Source organism: Hesperophylax consimilis, chromosome 3 (genome assembly GCF_061612785.1).
Source record: "Hesperophylax consimilis isolate HC1 chromosome 3, BYU_Hcon_1.0, whole genome shotgun sequence".
Lineage (NCBI taxonomy): Eukaryota > Metazoa > Arthropoda > Insecta > Trichoptera > Limnephilidae > Hesperophylax > Hesperophylax consimilis.
Window position 1 is genome coordinate 38,885,551 of NC_142838.1, and position 25,359 is coordinate 38,910,909.

The window sequence follows — 25,359 nt, forward strand, 5'->3', positions numbered from 1 at the left end:
TTCTTGCGCAGTTGCTACTCTCTCAGTAATCCGACGTTATTTTGCATTATTTAGTTGAAAGCACAAAATCAAGCTTTATAACCATTCGAGTGATGGGTGTTCAGTTTTTGATTTGGCAATTCAATTTAATTAATGATATCATTCCTCAATATATTAATATGGAAACATGTGAACACTGGTTACTGAGGCTTAAAGCCAACGAATCCACGTAGATTTCGCCGTTTATCCCATATTTTTAGGTTCTATAAATTTGGCACATTATGACGAGCAACCTTTTTCAAGCAAATAACTGGTTTTTATTTATTTTGTAAATAATTTTATAAGAAAACAAAAAATTTAATCAAGTGAAACTGTCACAGATAATCTTAGCTATATGTAATACTGTATTTAAAAAAAATTGTTTCCTTTATGCGTTCATACATTTCTATTGAAAATAAATTTTTTTTTAGTAGTTTTCATTTATATATTTTATTGAGTAATTTATATATTTATTTGTATTCTACTCAAGCGAAGCGATATAAAAACCTTCAATTTATTTAAAGCATATTTTTTTGTATTCATAATGTACACCAATTCGTAATAAAGATGAATCAAAATACAAAGTGATTTGGCATTAAGCTTCGCCTTAAGGCGATGCCATACGTAGTAATGCAAAATCATGTGTTTTTGGTTTGAAAATTTGGTCGCGTAGAAATGTTTCAGATGCTTTAATTAAATACTGCGAGTAGAATACATCTTGGCCTTTGAAATAATAGAGTATTTTTTAGATAAGTCTTTGTATAAGCCCAGAAAAAATAGTATAAAGGCCTATGAAAACTGCTTTAAAGTTCAAAATCTCCTACTTACGAACCCATTTTCGGTTATGATTTTATTGTATAATGTGGCAATTTAAGTTATTTATAAAATGATCGAAAAAAAATTAAATAATTATGCCTGAACATCCACAAAATAAAATAAAAGGCACTTTTTGGCCATGTTTTTTTCTTGCATAAATCAAAACAGGCGGATGGTGTTAAGCGGGAATTCCTTATCGCCATCTACGTAAGGGTTGTTATTGATAGCGGCTCAATTTAAAATATTTCACGACGTAGTGCATCGCCTTAATCATGAAATGTTTGTAATTCCCAGGCGGCGGTGGTGGCAGTGGGCGGCCACCCAGCGGCCACGAGGGGGGCTATCCGGGCGGAGGGCCGGGAGGCTACAGCAGCGGGGGAGCTGGGGGCGACCCCTCACCGTACGGCTCCCCGCAGGCTCCCCCGGGCCCCCCTAGACACAAGCCCGCCAGCCCCACGCAGCAGACCATACACTGGAATAACTCCCTAAGACAGGTGAAGCCTTATTTTTAGTTCATCTTAACTATGCGGCAGAAAACTGTGTGCTGAAGCAAAAAAAACTCAAGACTGGTTTTCAAAATACTTTATGTCTAGAATCTTCAGGTAAATAAACATTTAACTGCCAAAAAAGACACCATTATGTTTGTACCTTATTTTTCAATTCAGAGAAAAAAAAGTGTGTTGAAACACAGAACAAGCCGTGTAATAGAGCTGGTTTCATGTATCATAATTTTATTTGCTATTTAAACTTTTTTTTAAATAATTTTAGTGCAGTTGAGGGGCATGTGCAATATGTGTTGGGTAGGACACGATTTCAGAATGAGTTTGTATGAAGTACTTGAATACTGAAATGAAGTGATTGAGGTGTCCCACCTCAAATGAGATGAGGTGTGAAAGAGCAAAAAGGAGCTAAAATCTTGTACAGACAAATTATATTTTCCCCAGAATATTTTTGTATCCTGAGGGGGATGGGGTTGTCTAGAGAATTTCAGAGAAAAGGCTACATTTTTGTATGAGACATTTCTAGTGCATCTTCTCAACACTATGTGCAATAAACAGCCCACCATAAAAAAATACATTTGTAAAAAGTACAAAACCTTTTGTTTCTTCTTTGCTCTTTATACATAAACTAATAAGTATAATTATTGTATGTTCAGCAGGGAGCAGCCGTGACGGAGGGTTACCAGTACGGGGGCGGTGGGGCACCCCTTTCCCCAGCACGCTCCCCGTCGGCTGTGCCCCCCGCACCGCCCACCTATGCGCAGCTGCACCAGCGTCCCCCGCAGCACCCCCACGCTCCCCACACCCACCTGCAGCACCACTACCAGCAGCAGCCCAACAACCCCCCGCCAGGTATCCCCTACATACCCCTTTGTACTTCATAAGTGAATAAAGCGGGCCATAAACCTTTATTAGTATGTAACTGCGTGCACAAAAGTGTCACCGACATCATCCAATCATGCAGCTGCAAACCGCATCTATGCACAGCGGTGATCGTAAAATCTGCTTGCTTTTATGCAATATCTCACTTTGTTTAAATGTATTTATTATGTATGAGCGAGGCTGATCATGAGAGAAAAAAATTGCAATAAGCTAAAATTGGCAAAATGTTTTCAAAACATTGAACATAACATTGTGGCCAGGATGTTTTCAAAACATTCTATTATTTTTAGACACTTTCGAAGTGTCGAAATTATTAACACCATCACAGTACAAAGATGACACCTTTTGGGTGGAATCCCTTAACAACCGGCATAAAATTTCTGAATTGTGACACACTAGTAAAGCTCTCAGTTGTGATCACATGGAGCTGGGTGTCTTACTGGTTGAAGCATGTACGTATGAAGTTACCCTATATAAGCAGCTTCCGCACGTTCGATGGACATCGCTTTGGCTCCCGAAACAAGATTATTTTCTATCAAAGTTTACTCAAGTTCGTATGAAGCCGGTTGTAAAGGGAGTATGTTGCAATATCCACAACAATATACAATAAGTCCTCTCATTTTTCAGAAGTCTTCATTATGGGAATCATAATTTATTGCCTGTTTTAGTAATTTGCTATGTAGTAGCTATCTCTTGTCTCTTTTATAAACAATGATAATTTGATGACTTATTATTTATCATTCCACTGGCTCATTGAGAAGGTATATTATAATATAATGGACTTGTGCCATATTTAATAATACAATACTAATACAATGATGTATTGTTCCAGGCATGTGGTCATGGCAGGGCGGCGGAGGGGGCGAAGGCGGCCCTGCCCCTCAGGGGCACCAGCCGCAGGGCCACCAGCCCCAGGAGCTGTCCGACATGCTGCAGATGCTCGACCAGGGACCCGGGGCTGCCTTCGAGGACCTCAACATCAACATGTTCAACACCAACTTCGAGTAGTGCTAGTGGACTAGCCGCAACACTACATCTTCAACACCAACATCAGGCGTGTTCATGAACAATAAAACGAGCTCAATAACAATCTTGAATAGTGTTGATGAAATGTTTACAATACAAAACCACGTTCGACATCTTTCCGAAGTGTTGTTCAGAAATGGAACATACGCAACAACCACATCGAGTAGAGACCTATTAATATTAAAACCTGTACAAACTGCGACGCTGCCAATTTATGCGTGAAGATTATAATATATAATGCTGCACTTGAAACTTTATTCTTATTCAAATTGCCAGTTGCAGATTGTTGGCAATGCCGGGATTTAAAATGCCTCCGTTCAATGATATGATTTCATAAGATAACTGGCATTACATTGGCTCCAGGAATACAAGTTATCCAGGTGTGTTTACGACAGTTTGGAATGATTCCGGAGTGTATAAAGGTATCAAGTGGGAAAAGAGGAATATGAGTGCCACCAGAACTCAGTGTGCAGGAATTAGAGTAGTCGGGGAACAAAGGACTCTCTCCGGAGCTGTTCATCCGACTGACAAAGAAAATGTATAATTTTACATATTTTATAACTTGTTTTTATTGTGATGTGTGTTTTGTGAAGTGATTGTGAGAGAAGATAATATAATATATATAAATTGTAAGGTTTTTAAGAGTACATATTTTAGTTTGTTTAACGCAGTGAACACTTGAAGATTGATTGCTAAGTTATCGGTGGACAGTTACGTGAAGTAATAGTCGACGGCACAAAGTAACTGGTAACTTGTTAGTTGTAAGAATCATCCACATTGTATTTGTATTATTATATTGAATAAGTTTAACATCCCCGGGAGTGCGAGAGATTATACATTTTATCTTTGATATGTTTTTTGTTTATACACGTATTGACTTGTAATATTTAATTTTTAATTAACCAAATTTTCAGACTCTTGTTAGTTTTATTTTCGACTTGAGTGCAGGTTGTTGATACCACATGAATTTTGTTAAATTTTAATATGATCATGCTTTAATACTTGCAATGAAAATTTATGTAAAAAATAAATCTTAGTTCTATGAACATGGCTTTTTTCTTCTTGATAAACAACACAATCACTTTATTATTCATTACACTAGCGCAGACCCTTGAACAATTATGGACATTTTGAACTCTCGACAAATCGGCTGCATTTTGAAAATGAAAAAAAAAATTCTGTTAAAATACTAAATTATACTTAAATTCAAAGCAACTCCTAGTTTTAGAGTTCATTCAACCAGTGTTACAGACACAACTAAAATTAGTATTTTTAATAATTTTAAAAACAATACATATAATTTTGATTGTGATGTGAATATATAACATTTTCAAATTTAAAAAAAAAACATACAAACTTATATTTTCAGTGCATAAATGAATTTATGCCGCCGTTCTTACAATAGTTAGTGATGTAATGGTCAGCATAGTTGCCTTCAAAGCAGATGATTGGGGTTCGATTCTCGGCCATAGCAATTTTTTATTTTGTTTAAACTCTTGTGATTTCCCGATTTTGCATGGGTCTGTGCTAGTACATTCATAAATAATATGCTGAAATAAACATATGTAGTACATACATTAGAGAACAATCTATTCTATATAAATAAAAATTCAAACATTCGTTTGTTCATAATCTTAAATCGCCAAAAGTACTTCACCGATTGCTTTGAAATATTAACACAACGTTGCATTCGATTGTGTGTGCGTTTTTATGTACCTATATGTATTATGTATTTATCTGTGACAGGTAAAAAGATGCTTTAAAAAAAAAACGCCATCTAATGGACGTAAAAGCAACACGCACTGATGTTTCTCTATCTGCACAGACAGAATGAGCCACAGCACGCGTGGTGTAGTATAGCTAGTTGTTAATATTTTTAATGATAAACTAATGTTTTTCAAGACAAGCTTTTTATGCATAGTACAAAGGATAACAAATTATTACAAGTAATAATTATTTACTTGAAATACCCATACAAAATGAAAAAATCTCCCGAGAAAAAATAAATTCCGCCGACGGGAATTGAACCCACATAATAATAATATATGATATAGAAGTCAAAATATTTCCACAGAAGTGCAGATATAATGTCTCGGCGCCATCTAGTGGGGATTCAGCCTTACTACAAAAATAAAATTGGTTGTTTTTAGGTGGAAAAAAATGTAATAAGCAATAATTGGTGAATGAAAAATACTAGTAATTTTAATTTATATCAGAAATTGAAAATAGAAAACAGATTTGTTTTAGGTAATTAAACTGATTTCCAAAGATTTGTTTTATTTACTCGGCCAGATATTAAAAAAAAAAACAATATGGTGAAGTCACATCATTTCACCAGAAATGCGACTTATTGTTGATTACGATTGCGATTTCTCGATACTAAGGATTCTTATAAAAGCTTACTTGAGAATCTAGAAACAGCAGCTGTCAAAAATTGTTCCGGAGATTTTTTGGGCCCTCTCAAATAAACTTTATTCAAAGGTGAGTTCATGATAGAAACAATCAGCCATATGACATTATTTATTAAACTCATAACTCGTAATTATTATACTCGCTCAGTGCACCTGAAAAACTATATTATGCTATTCGTGCTCCATGACAGACCGCAGTACGCAGTGGCTGTCGAAAATTGAAATAATCCCCTCCCCTGTCTTCACCGTTTTGAATGTGTGGAGAATGTTTGAAGTGATGTTGCGGAAACGGTCGCTGGAGATGCGGCTTGACAGCTGCAAAAATAATAATATAATAACATAACATTTAATATTTTTTCGTTGTATTATGTTTCCTTTATTGTTTTAATTTTGTAGAATCTATAATAACTGTGATCAGTGGCGGTTCTTCCCTTAGGTCAATTGGTGTTTGACCCCCCAAATTTATAAGACAACAATAATAATCAATTAAATTCATCAAAACAACTGGTATTATTCTTAATTTATTTAAAATGTAACGCGAAACAGCAGCGGCGGCGAGTGACTAGCAGTGACATCTGTTGTCTCTAATAGAAGCTTTCATTCACAAGTCCACACGATTCGCTGGGTCAATTTAAAGAATGTCCACTTTTGCATCTTCTGTCCCTATGCGCGCCATAGAATAAACGAGATGGCAACATATTTTTCGTCGAAGTAAAAATTAGGTACCGAATAAAGCTTAGGGACGCTTAGGTCATGACCGTGAGGGAGACAACACGATGAATATTATATGTTTTATAGAGATGGTGACATAAACAAATGTCGGTTTTTCATTTTACACGCTTGTAGTGTGTGTAACAATGGTTGTTTTTCAATTGGATAGTTCGGGAAAGATTTGGAATAATCATTTATGTTGTTATCGATTTAGAATGAAGCTGAATAACGAAACAAAACAAAAAACGTAAAAGATCTTTCTCAAATAGAATCGAACTCTTATTTTATTTACTTTAATGTACAACTACATTAAAACTTAAAATCTTAAAGATAATTTGCCGCAAGTACATGGATTGTGTATTTATTTCAAATTTACCATATTAACATAATATGTATTTAGAGTCCGCGACCTATTGATATAGATAATAATATATGGGCATTTTTCACAATATCAAATAAAGATTAGTCACACATTTTTTCAAATGACCTACCACGCCTGTATCCCTAGAGCCGCCTCTGACTGTGATACTCTACTATTAAACTTTGTGGTGTGTAAAAGCCCATTAGGGCGTGTAATAATAATAAATAAATAAAAACTAAAGTAAATTATCGAATCGTAGAACGAAATTTTAATTAATTTATTCACTACCGCAAATGAATCTGCCCATGTCTATTTTGTTTCTATCTATTTGGATAAAGTAGACAAAATTATACAATAAAAAATAAAAAGGAAAAGAAAATTTTTTAAGCAAAAAAAAAACATTATTTTTATTTGTACAGTAAATCTATCTTAATAAACAGTAGTATGCATCTACGTCTTCGTGGGAGCCGTTTCATCTTTAACAGATTCTTCTTTGTGATCTGAGGACTTATCATCGAGTGATGAACCTTCGCTTGATACAGACTTATCCAATGTCTCCACTTCAGTCATAGACATGCTGATAGGAATTCTATCTCCCCACTTAGTGGTTTTGACGCATCTGTAGGTAGACTTTCCGTGTTTCTTGGCTGTGAAGATGACTTCATTAAGTTTTCCGTCTGCACAGCACATCCGACATATGACGTGCTTGGATCGGATCAGTGCCGGCCGCACAACTCGCGGCCACGACTTTGTGTTTTCTGGACGTTTTCCTTTACGCAGAATGATGTAGGAAAACAGTTCATTGTCTGGTTCATTTTTCTCAGTTAATTTAAGCTTCTGGAATGTCATGGGAAAATTGCAAGGCGTGCGATCCTGGAAAAATCGGGGACATAACGTGTCGTGTGGGCAGGGAGAGTAGGTGTGTCCAACGAGATGATCTTCTTTGCATTCTAAAATAAAATCCCTGGCTTCGTTGATCAGAGAGTATCCAGCATTAGTTCCCTGTTCTACAATTATGAGGAAGTCTTTGGTTTTTCTCCATAAATTCAAAATAGTTAACAACCTGTTCTGAGCAGATGGAAGTTCGAAGAGGGTATAGGCGCATAGAACTATATCATACGGAGTGGGGGTGGCAGGTAAGAATTGTCTTTGGTAGAACTTATTAATGGGAATTTCTCCATCTTCTTGGTTGTCGCACAAGATGAGGCGTGCGAGGTTGTTCATCTCCCCAGAAGTGTCCACAGTAAATACTTCCTGCAGAGAGTCTTTCCAGAACATCTGAGTCACCCAAGTACCTGTCCCCACGCCAGATCCAAAATCAAAGAAAGTGGTAGGTTTATAATCAATTTCTCTATTTTTTATTTCGGTGAATATCCTGTGAAGGACTGCATACTCCGGAGCTGCTCTCGCTACCAAATATTTTAAACACATATATTTCTCGTAGGATATTGCTTTCCAAGTGTATAATTTTTCATTCAAAATTTTAGTAATTTTCTTTTCACGATTAGCCATTAGTTTGTCAATATCTTCCTGACTTTTTTCTGTAAGATCTCCTTGTTCGGTTTCATCCAAAAGATTTGCAATTTCAAGCTTTTTTAGTTTTATATTCTTCTCTTCGGTCGGAGGATGACGACTTTTAAGATAATTGAAGAGCTCTACGCTATCCCGCACCACAGATTTAACAGGGGTATCGCCTAGTGCACGCTTAATTGCTTCAGTAATTTTAGCTGGCAATGAAACGTTCCTAGAGGTAACAATACCAGGATGTCTTTTGGGATTAATTGTTCCATTACTTACACCAGCATCGATGGTATCCTCTAACTCTACTGATATCTTTACTTTTGTGGCATAACGTCTTGTAGAGATAGCCCCAATTTTCCTTAACACGTTCATTTTGTAATAATGGGTTATTACAGTATTAAAAATAATTAATAACGCGTATAATAAAAATTTAACCCCTTGAAACGCATTCACACAAGTTTTAATAACCTAAAATGATTGTTTTTGACGGGCATATATTCACCATAGAATAATAATCTTAAGTTGATTGCAGTGATGCCATACCGCGAAAATGAAAGTCGGTAGATTTGGATGAAAAATATAGGTAGATTAGAGACAACAATAGGTAGGTTATCAAAGTATTTATGGTGCTAATTCAGTAATGATATTTCCGATTTCATTTGAATTCATGGAGGTGAGCGAAAATTTATGGTGCTAATTCAGTAATGATATTTCCGATTTCATTTGAATTCATGGAGGTGAGAGAAAATTTCGGGGAGCTATCATTCCCCATAATATTTTCAGAACCATGGGGGGGGGGGATTTTGAAAAGCCCCCTAATTTCCCCACATTGTAATTTACGGAAAAAAATGCCCAAAATTAAAAATCTTTCGTGCATGTTCACTGAATTCAGTAAATTTCCAAAAATTACGGTCGATTTACAAAATTTCGGTAGGTTTTCAAGAATTTCGGTTGACATTAAGAAATTTCTGTACATTGGAAGATTTTTGCCGAAATCGTTAAATCTACTGAAATTTAGGTAGATTGAAGGATGGTTGGTGGGATCGCTGGTTTTATTAGTGGCCGCAATAGTAATGCGAAAATCGAGATATATTATAAATGTATATGTATATTTCGTAATACTTTTTATAATAAATCATACTGATGCTGAGAAGTGAGAAAAAATATGGATTTCAATATTTTCATTTATATTAGTATATTTTCTACATTTTGTCGATTTTTAATTCTGTCGTACAATTTTTTTTTTAACTTTAGTGTTGCTGTATAACACGACATGTTTACCATAATCTTAATATTATAATAAATGGATCATAGACAACTTCTGGGAAATAACAGCTGACAGACATGTCGGGCGCACGACTGTCACTTAGTTTATTAAATTATGTTTACTTATAGTTTTATAAAGAAATGATTTAAATTAACTCTCCTAGTTAGTTATGATTTTTTAGCTTGACATTTTTCGTATGTGTGTTTTTGCCCGGAACGGTTTGTTACCACACTGACAGCTTATCTTATAGCCTGCTCTAGAAATGGCTCAGTCAACCCAAACTCCGCAAGAATTTATTCAAAATGCTTTCTCGCCCATGATTGCTGTTATGAATAGTCCTTCGGTGGACTTAATAACACAGAAAAACAATTTGAACTTCGTCGAACTACTGCAGCCATTCAGTCGGTTAAGCTGCGAAGGTTATATTGTTTATCTTTTGATGTCCTTACTACCATGTCCCTATTTTGATTTTATGTTTTGAAGTGATTATTTCTTGCTGTAGGTTACCTCAAAGATCCTTCTGGCGCTCACTACTCCGTACGGAATCTGAAGTTGACGATTTGCAATGTGAATACGAGACCTCCACAGCCTATTCTAGCGAGGAAATTTTTGAATGAATCTGTCAGTAATGCGTATAGCGACAAAACAACAAATTTACAATTTGGTATGTTGTATTCTTTGTAAAATTCGTTTAATTAATAATTATTTACTGGTAAATATTTACCCAACCGCTGCAGTTTTAGGCACATATTACTAAAATTACACTAAGGACGGGTTGTTTCGGAATATTTGAACAATTCATCGAATTTCAATCTTCATTTTCAAGCACTGTTTTTATTTCTGTTCTGTCAAGCAACTATCCTCTAATAATATAATAACAGAATTTGAATAGGACTTTCACAGAACCCGAAAATAAACGTTGAAATTTCATGAATTGTTCAAATTCTTCGAAACAACCCGTCCTTAGATTCAATAATTACTGCAAGAAACAATTATTTACATGCCAAAAATAGGTTATTACGTTCTTGGTTTTGATTATTTAAGAAATTTGTGCGTATTAAGATTGCAATGAAATTTTTGGTAACGTCAATCAAAATGGCAGCAAAGGGAAGCATTTTATAAGGGAAATTTTGAACTTGATTGAATATAAATTTCATCACTTCTACATAAATAATTGTTTCCTATAATAAATAAGTTGAGCGGTTAGGTAAATATTTACGAATTTATTTTCTGCACAGATGAAGTAGTCTACCAAATGTTTAATTTAATATTTTTTTGTTTTCATTAAAAAAATGCGCACGCACATAAATTATTACCTTACGAACTTTAATATTCCATATCAATTCGACTTGAATGCAGTGGCCGCTCGTGACGTTTGAAAGTGCTAAATTTGAAAAATTCGACTTTAGTCCAAAACAATTTATCATTTTTTTTTTGAAAATTCAATTTGTTGTATGAAGATTTTCAGGAAATTTCAGTTTATCCATGCGCCGCACAGATTTTTTGAAAATCTTCATACAAAAAAGCGAATGTTCGAAAATAAAAGAATTCGTTTTCGGCTACAACAAATTCAATAATGCCATTTTATGTAATATTAGCACTCTAGTACACCCAAATGTCACGAGCTGCCATTGCTTGAATGCCATAGAAAAGAAAGTATCAGATTATTGAAGAAGTTTGTTTTATTTCAATGTCTAAAACACTCACTTAAGGTTTCTGAAGAGAAAGCCAGCGCCTATTATTGTTTAATATGCTAAATCGTGTTTCAATCAATTTTTTTCATGCGTTTTGGGTCCGTGAACGGAATAGAAGAGAAAGTCACGCTCTAAACAGTTGTTCTGTTGTATCGATCACTGTCTAGCAATGGTGTTGATTATTGGTTGTGTGTTTCAGGAAATTACAACATAGATATCCCGACCTCGACTCCCTGGTTCGAGGCTTGGCGGGAGACATTCTTCCACGTGCAGTTCCCGTCGGACCATGAATACACCAAGCACTTTGTGTCGTGTCTGCTCATTGCCTCCACGTCCGAGGCCAGCCCCACGGAGAGCATGGCACACATGGCGCAGACCCTCTCCCAGCTGCAGAACGTGACCCCTCCCAAGCTGCCCAAGTGGTTCAACGCCAACGTCCTGAGGTGTTATGTTCTTCTCCACGACGCACTGGAGGGAAATATTGATAAGTATGTTTTATTTATTTCTGTGCCTGTATTGCAGCTTATCCTCGATGTACATTTCACTTGTAATATTATTACATATCGACTGTTTCGAAGAACAATGTCAGATATGCAAATTACATATCGACTGTTTCGAAGAACAATGTCAGATGTGCAAATTACATATTGACTGTTTCGAAGAACAATGTCAGATGTGCAAATTTGTAGTTTTGCAGTAGAGCTGTTTAAACATTCGTTTCTGCGTTTTTACTGTTTTACTATTTTTTTACTATGCATTTATCCATTTCAATATAGAGGGGTTATTGAAAAATATCAAACAACACTATATTTCTTGATCTTAAATACAGTAAAAATGCAGAAATGAAACTTTCAACAGCTCTGCTGCAGAATTACAAATTTACACATCCGACATTGTTCTTCGGGACCGTCAATATCATTGGACATACGTCCAATATCCATGTGTACATTATTTGGCCTATTATGTTAGTTAACTACCTAATTCTTCTATATCAAATATACAATAAAAAAATCTGTTTATTATTTTCAACTTCATTTCTAATAATCTATCAAACTGTATTAAAATTATTCTCAAGCCGTACTCAATATAAATCTGAGATTCAAAATTTTATTCTGTTTTGAGATCAGATTCTTACTTATTTTTTGTTTGCAGGGCTGAAAAATATTACGAGTCAATAAAGAACACGTACGGAGCGGGAAACTGCTTCTTCTTGTCCATCAACTCCCGTAATCCCAATGAACCCGATAGCGGTGTCTTGCCGGACCCATGGAACAAGTTCCTCGTCAGAAGGATGGATAACAATGTGAGCTTTTCTTAATTTATTCAATTACATAAATCACTTCTTAAATGTTACAACTGGAATCTGTTGTAAATGACAGTTTGATTGGCTTGTGGTTGTGGCTGACAGGCAAAGAATGTTTTATGTTCAATACTCCACAAGTACTCATATCAAGTATCATAGTTCAAGCGGTAATGGGCTTTATGTCAAACAACGTATCCACAAAAAAACATATTTTTATTGATTTAATTCAATTTGTACAATTTTTTTATAACATTACAGATTAGGGTCTAGGTTTTATACTTGTACCGTTTATACAATGTGTTTGCAGTGCCAAAAACCTTGTAAATGCATTGTAGGACATGAAAAATATATCAATCTTTTGATCAACTACACTTAGGAAGTACGTGGTTCTCCCTACTGGTGAGTTCATGAACAAATTGGTGCAGCTCGCTCTACAGTAAAGGAGGTTAGGTAAGGTCGAGAGGGAGACTCTGGCATAAAGAAATTTATTTGAGCCAGAATTTCATTGTTAGATATGTAACCATTTAGGACGGGTTGTTTCGGAGAATTTGAACAATTCATCAAATTTCAACGTTCATTTTCAAGTTCTGTGAAAGATTTTTTCAAGTTTTGTTTTTATTTCAGTTTTGTCAAGCAACTAGCCTACAATGATATAATAACAGAACTTGAATAGGACTTTCACAGAACCCAAAAATGAACGTTGAAATATGATGAATTGTTCAAATTCTCCGAAACAACCCGTCCTTAGTAAAAGATAAAAATATTTAATCAGAGCAATACCTTTATGTGTCTCTAAGGAGTGGTAATTGGTCATTCCCAGGATATAAATAATATATGAATAATTATATAATTGGGATAAATAATATATGAATAATTCGGGGGTTAAAGTCAAACAATCTAGAAAAAGACGTACCTATAATAATTATGTATTTAACATTGTTTGACTTTAAGCCCTCGAATTATTGGTATTTTTGTTGTTGTTGATAACGTTGTTTGACTTTAAGCTCTCGTAAGAAGAATCAACTTTTGCCAGGTTACCCTGATCTTAGGTTGATTGTGAATGTTTTTGTAGTAAGTTTGATGAAGATATGATCAGAGAAATCACAATCAAATTTAATTTCAAACACAATATTGACTAAAGTGACACACAACTCAGTTTTATCTAGTACGACGATTTTAACATGTGAGTAAAGAATTTCATAATCTCTAAATAGTATAAAACAAAGCCACTATGCGTGTCTGTCTGTGCGCTTAGTTCTTCTAAACTACGCAACGGATTTTGATAGGGTTTTCACCATCATTTAGAGAATTTCTTCCGAAAGCTCTATATATATAATATATACATATTGTATTTAAAGAAAGTAGAGAAAAGTCAAGCAACACCGAGTACACGTCAGCTAGACAACATCAATCGTACAACACATTATATGATATATTATAATCACAACATTCAAGATTCTAATTTGTTTTGAAATTTCAGTAATCTTCATCATTCCTCTTGTCGTGCTGTGCTGTGCCAGAAATCTGTTTTCCTGTTTGGTAGTCTATATAGGTCGTAGCGTGACTCTCTAGGAATTAATAATCAATGACATGTTTTGAATGCTATGATTAACATTTTGAATTTTTAGTCCATTCCATTTCCTCAAGTAGGCATATGATGCATGAACTTGTTGTGTTGCATGTTTCTAGGATGGTGGTCCAGACAAGGACAGTCTCCCGCGGACGCCGGCCGACATGACCTCTGTGACGGGGATGCCGGTGGTGACAGTGGAGGGCGGGGGTGCAGGGCCCCCGGGGGCCACCACAGTGCAGGTTCACCCTCTTAGTCCCTCTGAGGAGGCGGACTCTAGCTCTTTCCAAAATAATTGCTTGCAGGTTTGTGTGTGTTGTCGGCTTACGCTCTTCGCTTTTACTTAACGTACTGATTTCAACGAACAGGTAATCCCCAGAAGTGTGACCTGTAGCGAATTGAACGGAAAAAAAACTGATGTTGCCAATTTGCACAAGACCTTTCGGCTTCTAGACCCCAGACAAGTCAATGAAATTGTTTGTCTGCTCAAGAAATAATTTCGATATTTCATAAATGATCACTTAAGGAAAAATTGAGCTTATTTTGAGCACATAGACCAACCTACAACACACTTCTATCGGTTTTCTGCTCAGTGAAACATTAAAACTACATCAATGTCTTCTTTAAATTATGACTAAAAGTGAATGGAATAATTTTATGTTAATTTTTAACGTCGCTGTTCAGTCGTTCCTCGTTTCTACCAATATGTATTTTCTCAGGAGATAACATAAATTATGAATTCTCCCTAAAATTATAATTATCAATATTATGGTACCTACTGGACTGCAAAAAGTTTGAAAAAAGAATTATCATAGATATGGTTACTTTTCTATGGACAATTGTATAATTTCTTATTTGAATTTTTTTTTAAATGTTACATTAAATATATGGTTTATAATTAAGTCAGTAGGTATTGAACTACTTTTTTTTTAATATAGGAGACGGTTGACGTAAGGTTCCCGTGAGCACTTAGGCCATAGGCCCATTGTGCTATCTCCCATTTTACCTCAATCTTGTAGGCTGCCGCCATCGCCGCCCCCTCTATTTCTAAGTTTAGTGGGGGAGATTCAGCAGCACTCCCATGGCTAGTATTGGAGTGGTTTACATGGCTCCTGTAATTCCTCTGCATGCAAGTCCCTGTATGTGGTTGAGTGTGGCCATCGCTGTTTTCAGTGTTGTTCTCCTCCACCAGACCAAGGCTGCATGCCATGCTATGCATTGACCGGTCGGTAGATGAGTGGACATCGCGCTTGGATCCCACCCAAGCGTAGTGTGTTCAATTCCTCGGCTGGCTAAGTCCTCTATCACAACACAAGCTACATTTTCCGCTTACTGTGGTGGTAGTAGGAGATTTTCAAATATTGTCAGGTTATTCATATCTCCTGAGATAAAATGTTTTTTTAATTTATTTTTGGAATAACTTTCAGTAACACCTCAAATTGTAATATTTAATTATTGAAGACAATATTAGCGATTCCTAAACATAGCAGCCAATAAAAATGTGCAGTGAGAAAATGAAGACAATGTTGGCAGTTCTTATTCGAAGTATGATACAGTTAAATATGACCGAAGGAGATAGGGTTTCATTAGCTCAGTTGGTAGAGCGGTGCCCCGGTGAGGCAAGGGTTCTGGGTTCAAGTCCTAGATGTGACCGTATCTTTTTCTGATTTTTCTGTTTCAAATTTTCGTTTGGGAATTGCTAATATTGTCTTCAATAATAAAACTTTTTTGTAGATACGAGGTTAATTCCGAACAGCGAAGATAATATGTCTGGTTACAGTATTATTATTATCTATTTTTCTTTAAGTGCTTGTTTTATGGAATAACAAACTCCTTTCTCTTCTCTTATTCATAATAATATTCCAAAACATAAACCATTTCGAAGCATGTGCGTCAATTGAAACATTATTACAATAATTTTTGTTGTTTGTTTTTGGGGTGTTATGCCGTGTTGCGCTAACTCCTTCTTTAGCCGACGTTTCGGACAGCGTTGCAGTGTCCATCATCAGGGCAGATCCGGTAGATCCGAAGATGTCGATCTACCGGATCTGCCCTGATGATGGACACTGCAACGCTGTCCGAAACGTCGGCTAAAGAAGGAGTTAGCGCAACACGGCATAACACCCCAAAAACAAACAACAAAAATGCTTTTGGCCGTGAGAATCTAAAAACTTACCATTATTACAATAATTTTACTTTGTATGCATATTGATTTAACTGCATCAATATTTTTTCCAAATTAATTAATTGAGATTCATTATAATATAATTTTATTACCATTAATTTTTCCTTTGTGATGTCCGTCATTCGTATGTTTCTTTTCATAAAATAAAAATAATATTTTACATGTGATTTGTCGAGAGAATCGAACTTTTGATAATAATTATTCTTGTAAGTTGTAAACTACGTTTGGGTGAAGGTGTCAATAATTTGTGGTTTATGTCATTTTTGTATTGTGTATCCACATAATACTGATGGGTATTTATTGTAATGTCCGTTTAATGTCTTTATATTATAATTCTTTGTGATAATAAAACTATGCGACAAATTGGGATGGCGGAGTAATAGTCAATAGACTGAATAGTCAGTAGACAATAATAATTCTTGGATAATTGTGAAATAACACCACATGGGCGCTTGGCATCCTGTCTTTTTTGATAATTAAATGGTATTTAAAAAAATTAAAATAAAGATTAGAAAATTTCAGAAAATGCTAGAACTCACTGTTCTAGAGTTTTTAGTGAGACATTCAAATTTATTTTCTTTTTTATAGTATCTATAAATCATAGAAAAGTGAACATTGTTACTTCTATGATCTATAGAGATTCGAAAAGAAACTAATGTCAACTAACTCATAGGCCTCATACAGGCCAATGATTTGAAAATATTTGATTAATTTCACCAGAAATAAGATTACTTGGGGACCCAGACATGCCTCCAACCAAAACCTCCTAGATCAAAAGGCCGGGCCACTCATTCAAAGTAGCCTCCTGTATGGGATCACACAAAAATTTTCTTTTTAATATTTTTTTTTCTTTAAAAGTTTCAGTTAATTTAAAAAAAAATTTTTTTTGGAGTTTCTCATACAATTCAGTGTCCCGGCCTTGTGATCTAGGAGGTTTTGCTACAGCACACCTCTATCGGGTTAACTCTTCAGTGCTGTGAATGTATTTGTGGTTGTCGAAACTGTCAAATGATAAGTGACGCTCTATAGAAGCTGTCAAATGACAACTCACAGGTCTTTTGAAGCTGTCAAATGACAACTGACAGATCTATTGAAGCTATCAAATAACAACTGAAAGGTCTATTGAGGCTGACAAACTGCAACTGACGGCTCTATTGAATTTGTCAAATGACAAGTGACGACTTGTCATCAGTTTGCTGTGCGCGATGTGTTTCCAGAACGAGGCGCTGACTAGCAGCCTGGACAGCGATGTGGGGATCATCAACCCCAACGTGTGGGAGCCGACCTCCTCCAACGGGGGGGTGGTGCACGGGGTCAGCCTCACCACGCAGGACATTGAGAACATCAAGACATTTGTGCAGGACTTTGCCCTGAAAGCACTGTTGCCATACTTTGAAAGACAGATCTACCAGTTGCAGGACGCGGTGAGAATTCTTTTTGCTTTTAAATATATTATATACATATATATATTTATCGTATCAAATATTAAGACCCCGCATTCCGACTTTCTACTGAAATATAACATACTTCCCTTGAACATTGTAAATATTTAGGTTTTTAAAAAACAAGTTACATTTTAACATATTTTTTTAATATTAACTCCACACAGGAGGCCCTGAAGAAAATAATTTCCCTCAGGGCCTATGTCATCTTTGGGGATGCTGTGTGGAGGGTTTTTTTTTGGAGAGGAAGGAGTGAACATGGGTCTTGAAGAGTCCCATGTTGTAGGAGGGAGGAAACACAGAGGCCGGCAGTTCGTTCCACAGCCGAGCTGTTGAACTTACCCGTTCTCATGTGACAAATGTCAACTGTGTACAAATGTTGGGCGCGCGTTTGGCGTGTATCCCGACTACGCACCGGTGCCGAAGGGATCAATGACGCTAGTTCCTCAGAGCATCTTCCATTGTAATACCGATAGAACAAGGACAGCATACCTACCTGACGCCTGTGCTCTAAAGATTGCAGTCCGTTTGTTAAGATTGGGGAATCTATCAAACGGACTGCCCGTTTCTGCACAGAGTCAAGGGTTTTTTTCAGGTATTTAGGGGCTCCGGACTAGAGATGGTTTAATATAATCTCATTTCACTAGTCTTGTTGAAAAGTAATTTTATGAAATTCCCTCTATAGAATAAAACAAACAAAGTATGCTCTGAAAATTATAAAAAACATACTTGGTTCATTGATGTATTATATTTAGATGAGATATGAAGCGAAAAAATAAGTTCTGCTTTTTTTATCTCCAACTGACCTCCAACTCTCCCAACGCTCTAACTAAATCTACCGATTCCAGTCTACGCACACCGCTTATCGCGTTCCGATAGTGGAACTAGTTTCGACAAGATATTAGTAGACAGTAATAATGCGCCTGTAATTGTAGCTCTATGATCTGGTTCTGTTATTTAACATGTTTTAAACACAAATAAATAAAAAATTCACAGTCCTTCTTTAAATGCTACTATGACATTTATTTGTCGAGAGATTTTAATTTATTTTAAGTATTTAATAAATATTTTCACAACAGTCACATATGCCTATTAGTATATTAATGTTAGTATACATACATATATGCCTATTATAACTTATAACCATAGTATTATACAGCCCTGGCGAAGCAACGGTTGTAGCGAAACCCGGTCGGCATTAAGTATAAAAAATAAAAGTTCTACTAAATTACTGTTTTATTTTAAATTATAAAGTCACACAATATAAAAAATAAATACCACATCACAAAGTATCTGCTTCATATGAACAAAAAATTATAAGAGTTTTTTTGGCATTAGCACGCTCCCTCTAACATTCATATTTATACAGGGTGTATCGGCACGTACCCGACAAACTTTAACCAGCTATTCCTTAGCATATTTGGAGTAAAAAATCTTATGTGCACTTTGCTGTCCGGTAACGTTTTTTTTTAATAAAAAATTTATTATTCATATTTTCACCACATGTCACCACTGTTTTATCCTTTGTCAAAGTTTGAAAACCCATCTGGCAAATATTTTATTCGAATTCCGTTGAATAATGCACGTGTGTACCTATATTGGCGCAAACTTACAATCACAACGAAATGGCACGGCACCATTCGTCTCATTTTTAACTATTATTATTTAGTGTGTGCGAAAGAGCGAAGACGCTTTTTGACATACTTGCTTATAACAGCTGTTGAACACGAAACGCAATGCCAATGACAGTGATGTAGTGTGGAAATTTCAATTTTTTTTGTTTTTAATTGAAAAAAAAATGCTACCGGACAGCAAAGTGCCCATAACATTTTTTACTCCAAATGTGCTAAGGAATAGCTGGTTAAAGTTTGTCGGGTTAGTGCCGATACACCCTGTATATATTTTTTTCAATTTGGGAAGCAAATATGGGTACCGCCGCCCCGGACCCATTTATTGAATAATCAACACCTCTGCCAAAGGTCACCCAAAGTGGTTGGCTGCATTTGGTGACTTAGAAGAGGTTCCTGGGTACATGGGGTGAGTTTTATCCGGGTCTTGGCGGTTGATGTGTCTGTCCATCAACTGCGTGGCAGGCCGGATCGGGAGAGACTGGTTGTTGGAGACCTTTTGACCTCTCCCTCCATACGTCTGTCGCCCCTGGACACACTGACCCCCAGATTAGTAACCCACCCCCTCTTACCTTTTTACTTCCTAGAACTACCCATCCTTCCTTTCCTAAAAAGATCCCCACACAGCATCCCCAAGATGACATAAGCCCCGAGGGGAATTATTTTCCTCCTGTGTGGAGCTAATGTAAAAATATATATATATCTCCCTTTCAAACCATCTTCAGTAAATAATCATCTTATTCTATTTGAATGCTTACTAGGGAGACTTTAAAGGTTGACGATCTGGTTGGCGTGTGTAAAAAAAATAAATAATATAACATTTTGGTTGCATGATTACTTTTAATTAAAATATTTCAGTTGCGTTTATATTGTATACGGGCTATATTTTCTAGTTTTAAATTAACACATTGACCGACACTTGACGGATAACAGAGATTTGTGATACGGCACATGCTGTCACATGTGTTTTGTGAAGTCTATAAAATAAATCAGTAATAAAAAAAAATTAACTTGGTTGTGACACTTTCAAGAATAGAAGTGTTGTGACACAAATAAACAGGATACACACTAAAACTTGACTTTCCTGTCCTATGTGTCATATTGCGTCCCTTACTAAAAGAACTATTTGTAATATACGTTGTGTTATGTCACATCAATAGACGAATGTGTTAAAGATATGCATTTGATAGTGACTGTAAGATACTGCCATCAAAAGCGAAAAGACAACTAGGAATTTCTGATACACATTCTCAAATTCACATTCTAATACGAGATCTTTCACCTATTATAATGAAAAGTACAACGGAATGTGACTTTTGCAAATTTCTAGCTAACTTTTTGCTTATGATGGCAGTATACCTACGTAATATATTGTGTAATTGTTTATTTATTTATGTTTCAGGTTTCAAATAAAAAGGGCGTTAGTAGATCTTTATTGAGCGCCACGAAGCGATGGTTTGGGACAAACAAACCGGGAACCAATCCTCCTATTAATTCTGTAGTGTAAGCATATTTTAACAATCTTCAAAATAAAATATACTATCTGCCTACAGGTAAATCATTTTAAAGAAATGTTCGCTTATGTAGTGGTGTACTGGATGGATAAAGAAAATAAATCAATTAATAATAATTTTACTTTGTTAGGTAACTATGAATGAAGAAAAAATAAACATGAAGAGAACATTGTTGAATTGAATTGCGAGACTAAATTTAAATGGAATTGATAAACGTAGCTACGCATCCAATACCTTTGGGCATTTGCGGAGTAAGAGGGGACTGCGGACGGGCATTCTAAACTAGTTTGAAATTTTATTTTTAAACTTTTGCTAATATCGGTGTGGAAAAATACATTCAAATGTGTCCTCTAGGAAATTAAATATATTTTATTTTATTTTGGTTGTTCCTAAAAAGCCATCTTATATTATTATCCTTTATTAGTCCTATTATTGGTCCTAATATTGGTATATTTCCATTTAAATACTCAAAAATTAAATTGATATTGTGTTTTTTTTGGTTTTAATTTTTTTACATTTTATATCTAAAATATGACATTGTTATATTACTTTGACGTCATAGAATAAAGAAGAAAACCAGGAATATCTTTCATACACATTTGAATGGAAACAAATGTTCCATTTAACTCAATAGCCCAGTGCTCCGTCTCACTTACACTCGCCTGAAATCGTAGATCTCCTTCCCATTTGAATTTTGTAAACATAGTTTTCTATTGGAAATTTAAGCCTCGATTAGGCAAATATTTGGATTATGAAATACGCCCACAAGGCACTTCTTGTGTTATTCTTTATTCTATGGTTATATATACCACCGGTCGGTGGCCGAGTTGACATCGCGCTTGGGTCCCACTCAGGCATAGTGTGTTCAATTCCTCGGCTGGCTAAGTCCTCCATCACGACACAAGCAACATTTTCAGCTTACTGTGGTGGTAGTAGGAGATTTTCAAATATTGTCAGGTTATTCGTAACCCGGGAATATTTGTCTTTCTTTAAAAAAAAAAAATATTTTTATGTTTCCGATTTTGTTGTCCAGGTTAAATCTTCCCCATAGGAAAAACTAAACCCTTCCACTCACTTTTCCACAAATGATCAGCTAGTCAATCAACACAATGCAAGTGCATTATATAATTTTTTTTTTTTTTTTTTTTTTGACAGTTTGATAATGCCTTCAGAGGGCGAAACAGCTGTCACGCGTAATAATAATTACACAGCAGAACTTGTTTAAAAATAAACTGTTTTTATAAACCCAATAACAATATTATTGAATATATAAAAAATAAAAAAATAAAATGGAGTTCTACAAATTAAACTTAATAACAATGAATAAATGCATTATATAAGTAAAATAAATACAAAACAAGAACAACAACACGTCAACTCACCGGAGATCAAATGGGAAATAAAATTCACCGACTCCAGATATTTTCATATCAGAGGGTTCGGCTCGGTAGAACTTCTAACAGGGCCTATAAATCCTACTGATACCTCAACATAAATATTTAAAAAATCTTTCGTTATCCTACATGTATTCAAAATGACCAACTTTTGCATCTTTATATATAAATTTTTTGATAGATCTAATACGCCTAAATTTTTAATGAGAGAGCTAGGTATAATGCCAGTAGCCGAAATAACGAACGGTAATATTTTTATAGTCTGAGAATGCCAAATTCTTTTAATCTCATTTCCTAAATCTGTGTATTTTCTTATTTTTTCATTAACAGATTTTTGAATATTACAGGAATTTGGAATAACGACATCAATGATATAAGTGATTTTTTTAATTTTGTCATGTAAAACTATATCGGGTCTATTATGTCTAATCGTTCGGTCTGTTAGTATAGTTTTATCATAATATATTTTATAAAATTCGTTTTCTAAAAATGAATTTGGTTCGTATTCATAATATGGTATTATATTACGGCAGTCAATCGTGTTATGTTTAATTACCAAACTTTGGTGAATTATTTTTGAAACTTGATTGTGCCTAAATGTATATTCGGATGGTGCTAATATAGAACATCCCAATATAATATGTTCTATAGTTTCCGGAAAAGCCAAACATTTTCTACATAAATCATCAATTTGATTTGTATCTTTGATTATATGCTTCCTATAATTTTTAGTATTAATGACTCTATCCTGAATGGCAAGCATAAATCCTTCTATTTCTGCGCTCAACTCTCCAATACTCAACCATTTGTTTGACGAAAATTTGTCAACATACGTTTGGTTGAGATAATTGAAGTGTTTTACGTGTAAAATTTTATTTGACCAGGAATCTAATAATTCCTGGTTGGGATTTATAAAAATGTTGGCATTCTCATCGTATAAATTTAAAGGTGTAATATTTCTATCTGCCTTGCAAATTATTTTGTGTATTTCTGAGCTATGAGCTTTCCTATGGAAAAAAGTTCTTAGCATTTCTACCTGATTATGTTTCAAAGAAGTTATTTTGACTATACCTCTACCTCCTAAAATTCTAGGTAAATTAATTCGTTCTATAGCTGAATTTGGGTGATGGCAATTAAACTTTGTTAGCGTAGTTCTAATTAATCTTTCTAAGTTATCTAAATCTGTATTGGACCATTTAATTATGCCAAATGAGTACGTTAATAGAGGTGTTGCCCAAGTATTTATTGCTTTTACTAAATTTTTTGCCAGATAGATTGCATTTTAAAATTTTCCTGATCCTAGTTTGAAATTTAATCCTAATATCATTTTTAATACTAGTATGGTCTAATCTATTTAATTTTGGGTATCCTAAATACTTATAAACCTCATCCCTTTTCATACTAGTAATTTGGAAATTTCTAAATATACTCTCGTCCCCATCTACAATTTTGCCTTTCTCTATATGGATCGTTCTACATTTATCTAAACCAAAAGTCATTTTGATATCATCTGAAAAGTTTTTAACTACGTCGATCATTTTCTCTAAATTTTGTTCAGAATTCGAAAATAGTTTTATATCATCCATAAATAATAAATGCGAAACAATTATAATTGTTATATAAATATAATTACAATTATAATTGTTTAGTATTAATACATTACGTTGACGTTAAGTGACGGATTAAAATTGTTGATGATATAAATATAAAGTTTACCATTATTACACTATGGGGCCGTTCAAGTATTACGTAAGCAGATTTATTACAATTATTTACCCCCTCTTCCCCCTTGTCACCAAAAGTAAGCAAAGCTCTTACCCCCCCCCCCCCCCCCTTCCCATGCTTACGTAAAAATTGGTACCTACATGCATTTTTCTGTTAATGTATTCTGTTTTTTAAGCGAGTACCTAAAAGTATTAATTATTTGTGGGAATCCCCGAATATGTATTCGGTTTTCAAACATAGACAATGTGTGGGTTGCCAATGTGTAAAAAAAAAATAACTAGTGCTGAGCAGTGCTGACGTAATCACTATCTCGACCCCTCCACCCCCCATGTCATCAAAAATAAGCAAAGCAAAGACCCCCCTGCCCCCCATAGTGCTTACATAATACTTGAACGGCCCCTATGTTCACTGTTATGTTACATCACATGTGGATATATTACGATGTCTGTTGTTACCTTTAATTGTCTTTTACATTACGTTGACCGTTGTCACATTCCATTGCAGTTACACGGGCGACTGCCCCGAGCTGCAGCTGCGTCGCCTGGCGGACGTGTGGTTCATGGTGGGCCAGTGGGCGCAGGCTTACCAGGCGTACCACGCGGCCAAGCGCGAGTACAGCGCGGACGGGGCCTGGCTGTTGTACGCCGGCGCGCTGGAGATGGCCGCTCTGTCTGCCTTCATGGCCAACGAGGCCTCCCGCAAGACCTTCGACTATATGGAGGAGAGCATCATCACCTACATGAATTCTTGCAGGTGCGTAATATTCCTAGCTTCACTTATGTACACTATCTTCACAAATGATTTACTTATATCAGGCATGGGCAATCTTTCCTAGGTCTGGGGCCAAATTATCATTCTGCCTCCGAGTCAACGGCCGGACCAAATTATTAAACATCATAAAGTAATATTAGATCAAATAAAACACGTTGCTACTTCGTATATATTTTTTTATTTATATAATGAATGACATAATATTAATATTATATACTGATTACAAAATTTAGTGTGAAGATTGGCCTTGTACTTGAATTACGAGACTATTAATATTGGCGTTGGTACTGCTTAAGGTTAATCGCGTAGAATTTTCGAGATTTTTTATCTGTTATCTTCGTTTGAATTTTTGATTTAGTGTGTTTTATCCTCGAAAAAAACTGTTCACACGTTCTGCCAAAAAAACAAATATTTTTTTTGCAAATGCGCGTAAATTTGTATATTTTTCTTCCACCAAATATAATTTATAAAAAATCCGTCAAAGCAATGTTTTTAAATAGTGATTTTAGCACTAAATCCCCCTGAAGCTTAATAACTCCCATCTGTAAATTTGCTGGCACATTAATTACATCAGCATCCATGGACGAGAAAATATAGCGAATATGGAGTCTTTGTTTTGG

The 25,359-nt window shown here is 35.3% G+C and overlaps 3 protein-coding genes across 7 annotated transcripts in view; 2 read left to right on the forward strand and 1 right to left on the reverse strand.

The window, feature by feature from the left end:
• The window catches only part of tgo (Aryl hydrocarbon receptor nuclear translocator homolog tgo), a 194,821-nt gene extending 190,451 nt beyond the window's left edge, over positions 1-4,370 (forward strand). For 2 of the 4 annotated variants that reach the window (XM_089650664.1, XM_089650663.1), the window contains 3 exons: positions 1,129-1,328; positions 1,991-2,186; positions 3,049-4,369. In XM_089650664.1, the coding sequence (XP_089506790.1) occupies positions 1,129-1,328; positions 1,991-2,186; positions 3,049-3,224 (572 nt within the window). In that variant the 3' untranslated portion in view covers positions 3,225-4,369. Of the gene's footprint in view, positions 1-1,128; positions 1,329-1,990; positions 2,187-3,048 lie in introns of all 4 variants that reach the window. The other 2 variants (XM_089650661.1, XM_089650662.1) reach the window with 2 other exon arrangements.
• Positions 4,371-7,104: 2,734 nt separating this feature from the next.
• Positions 7,105-8,741, reverse strand: LOC149425449 (ribosome assembly protein METTL17, mitochondrial). Its single transcript, XM_089651128.1, has one exon. It carries the CDS (start codon positions 8,616-8,618, stop codon positions 7,176-7,178), a length of 1,443 nt encoding a protein of 480 aa, XP_089507254.1. The 5' UTR covers positions 8,619-8,741; the 3' UTR covers positions 7,105-7,175.
• An 852-nt stretch (positions 8,742-9,593) lies between these two features.
• l(3)76BDm (trafficking protein particle complex subunit 8 homolog l(3)76BDm) overlaps positions 9,594-25,359 on the forward strand; it is a 37,705-nt gene continuing 21,939 nt past the window's right edge. Inside the window, exons 1-8 of one of the 2 annotated variants that reach the window (XM_089651129.1) lie at positions 9,594-9,932; positions 10,016-10,177; positions 11,407-11,695; positions 12,360-12,510; positions 14,200-14,385; positions 17,483-17,689; positions 20,738-20,838; positions 24,473-24,721. In XM_089651129.1, the coding sequence (XP_089507255.1) occupies positions 9,776-9,932; positions 10,016-10,177; positions 11,407-11,695; positions 12,360-12,510; positions 14,200-14,385; positions 17,483-17,689; positions 20,738-20,838; positions 24,473-24,721 (1,502 nt within the window). In that variant the 5' untranslated portion in view covers positions 9,594-9,775. The remainder of the gene's footprint in view (positions 9,933-10,015; positions 10,178-11,406; positions 11,696-12,359; positions 12,511-14,199; positions 14,386-17,482; positions 17,690-20,737; positions 20,839-24,472; positions 24,722-25,359) is intronic. The other variant, XM_089651130.1, reaches the window with a different exon arrangement.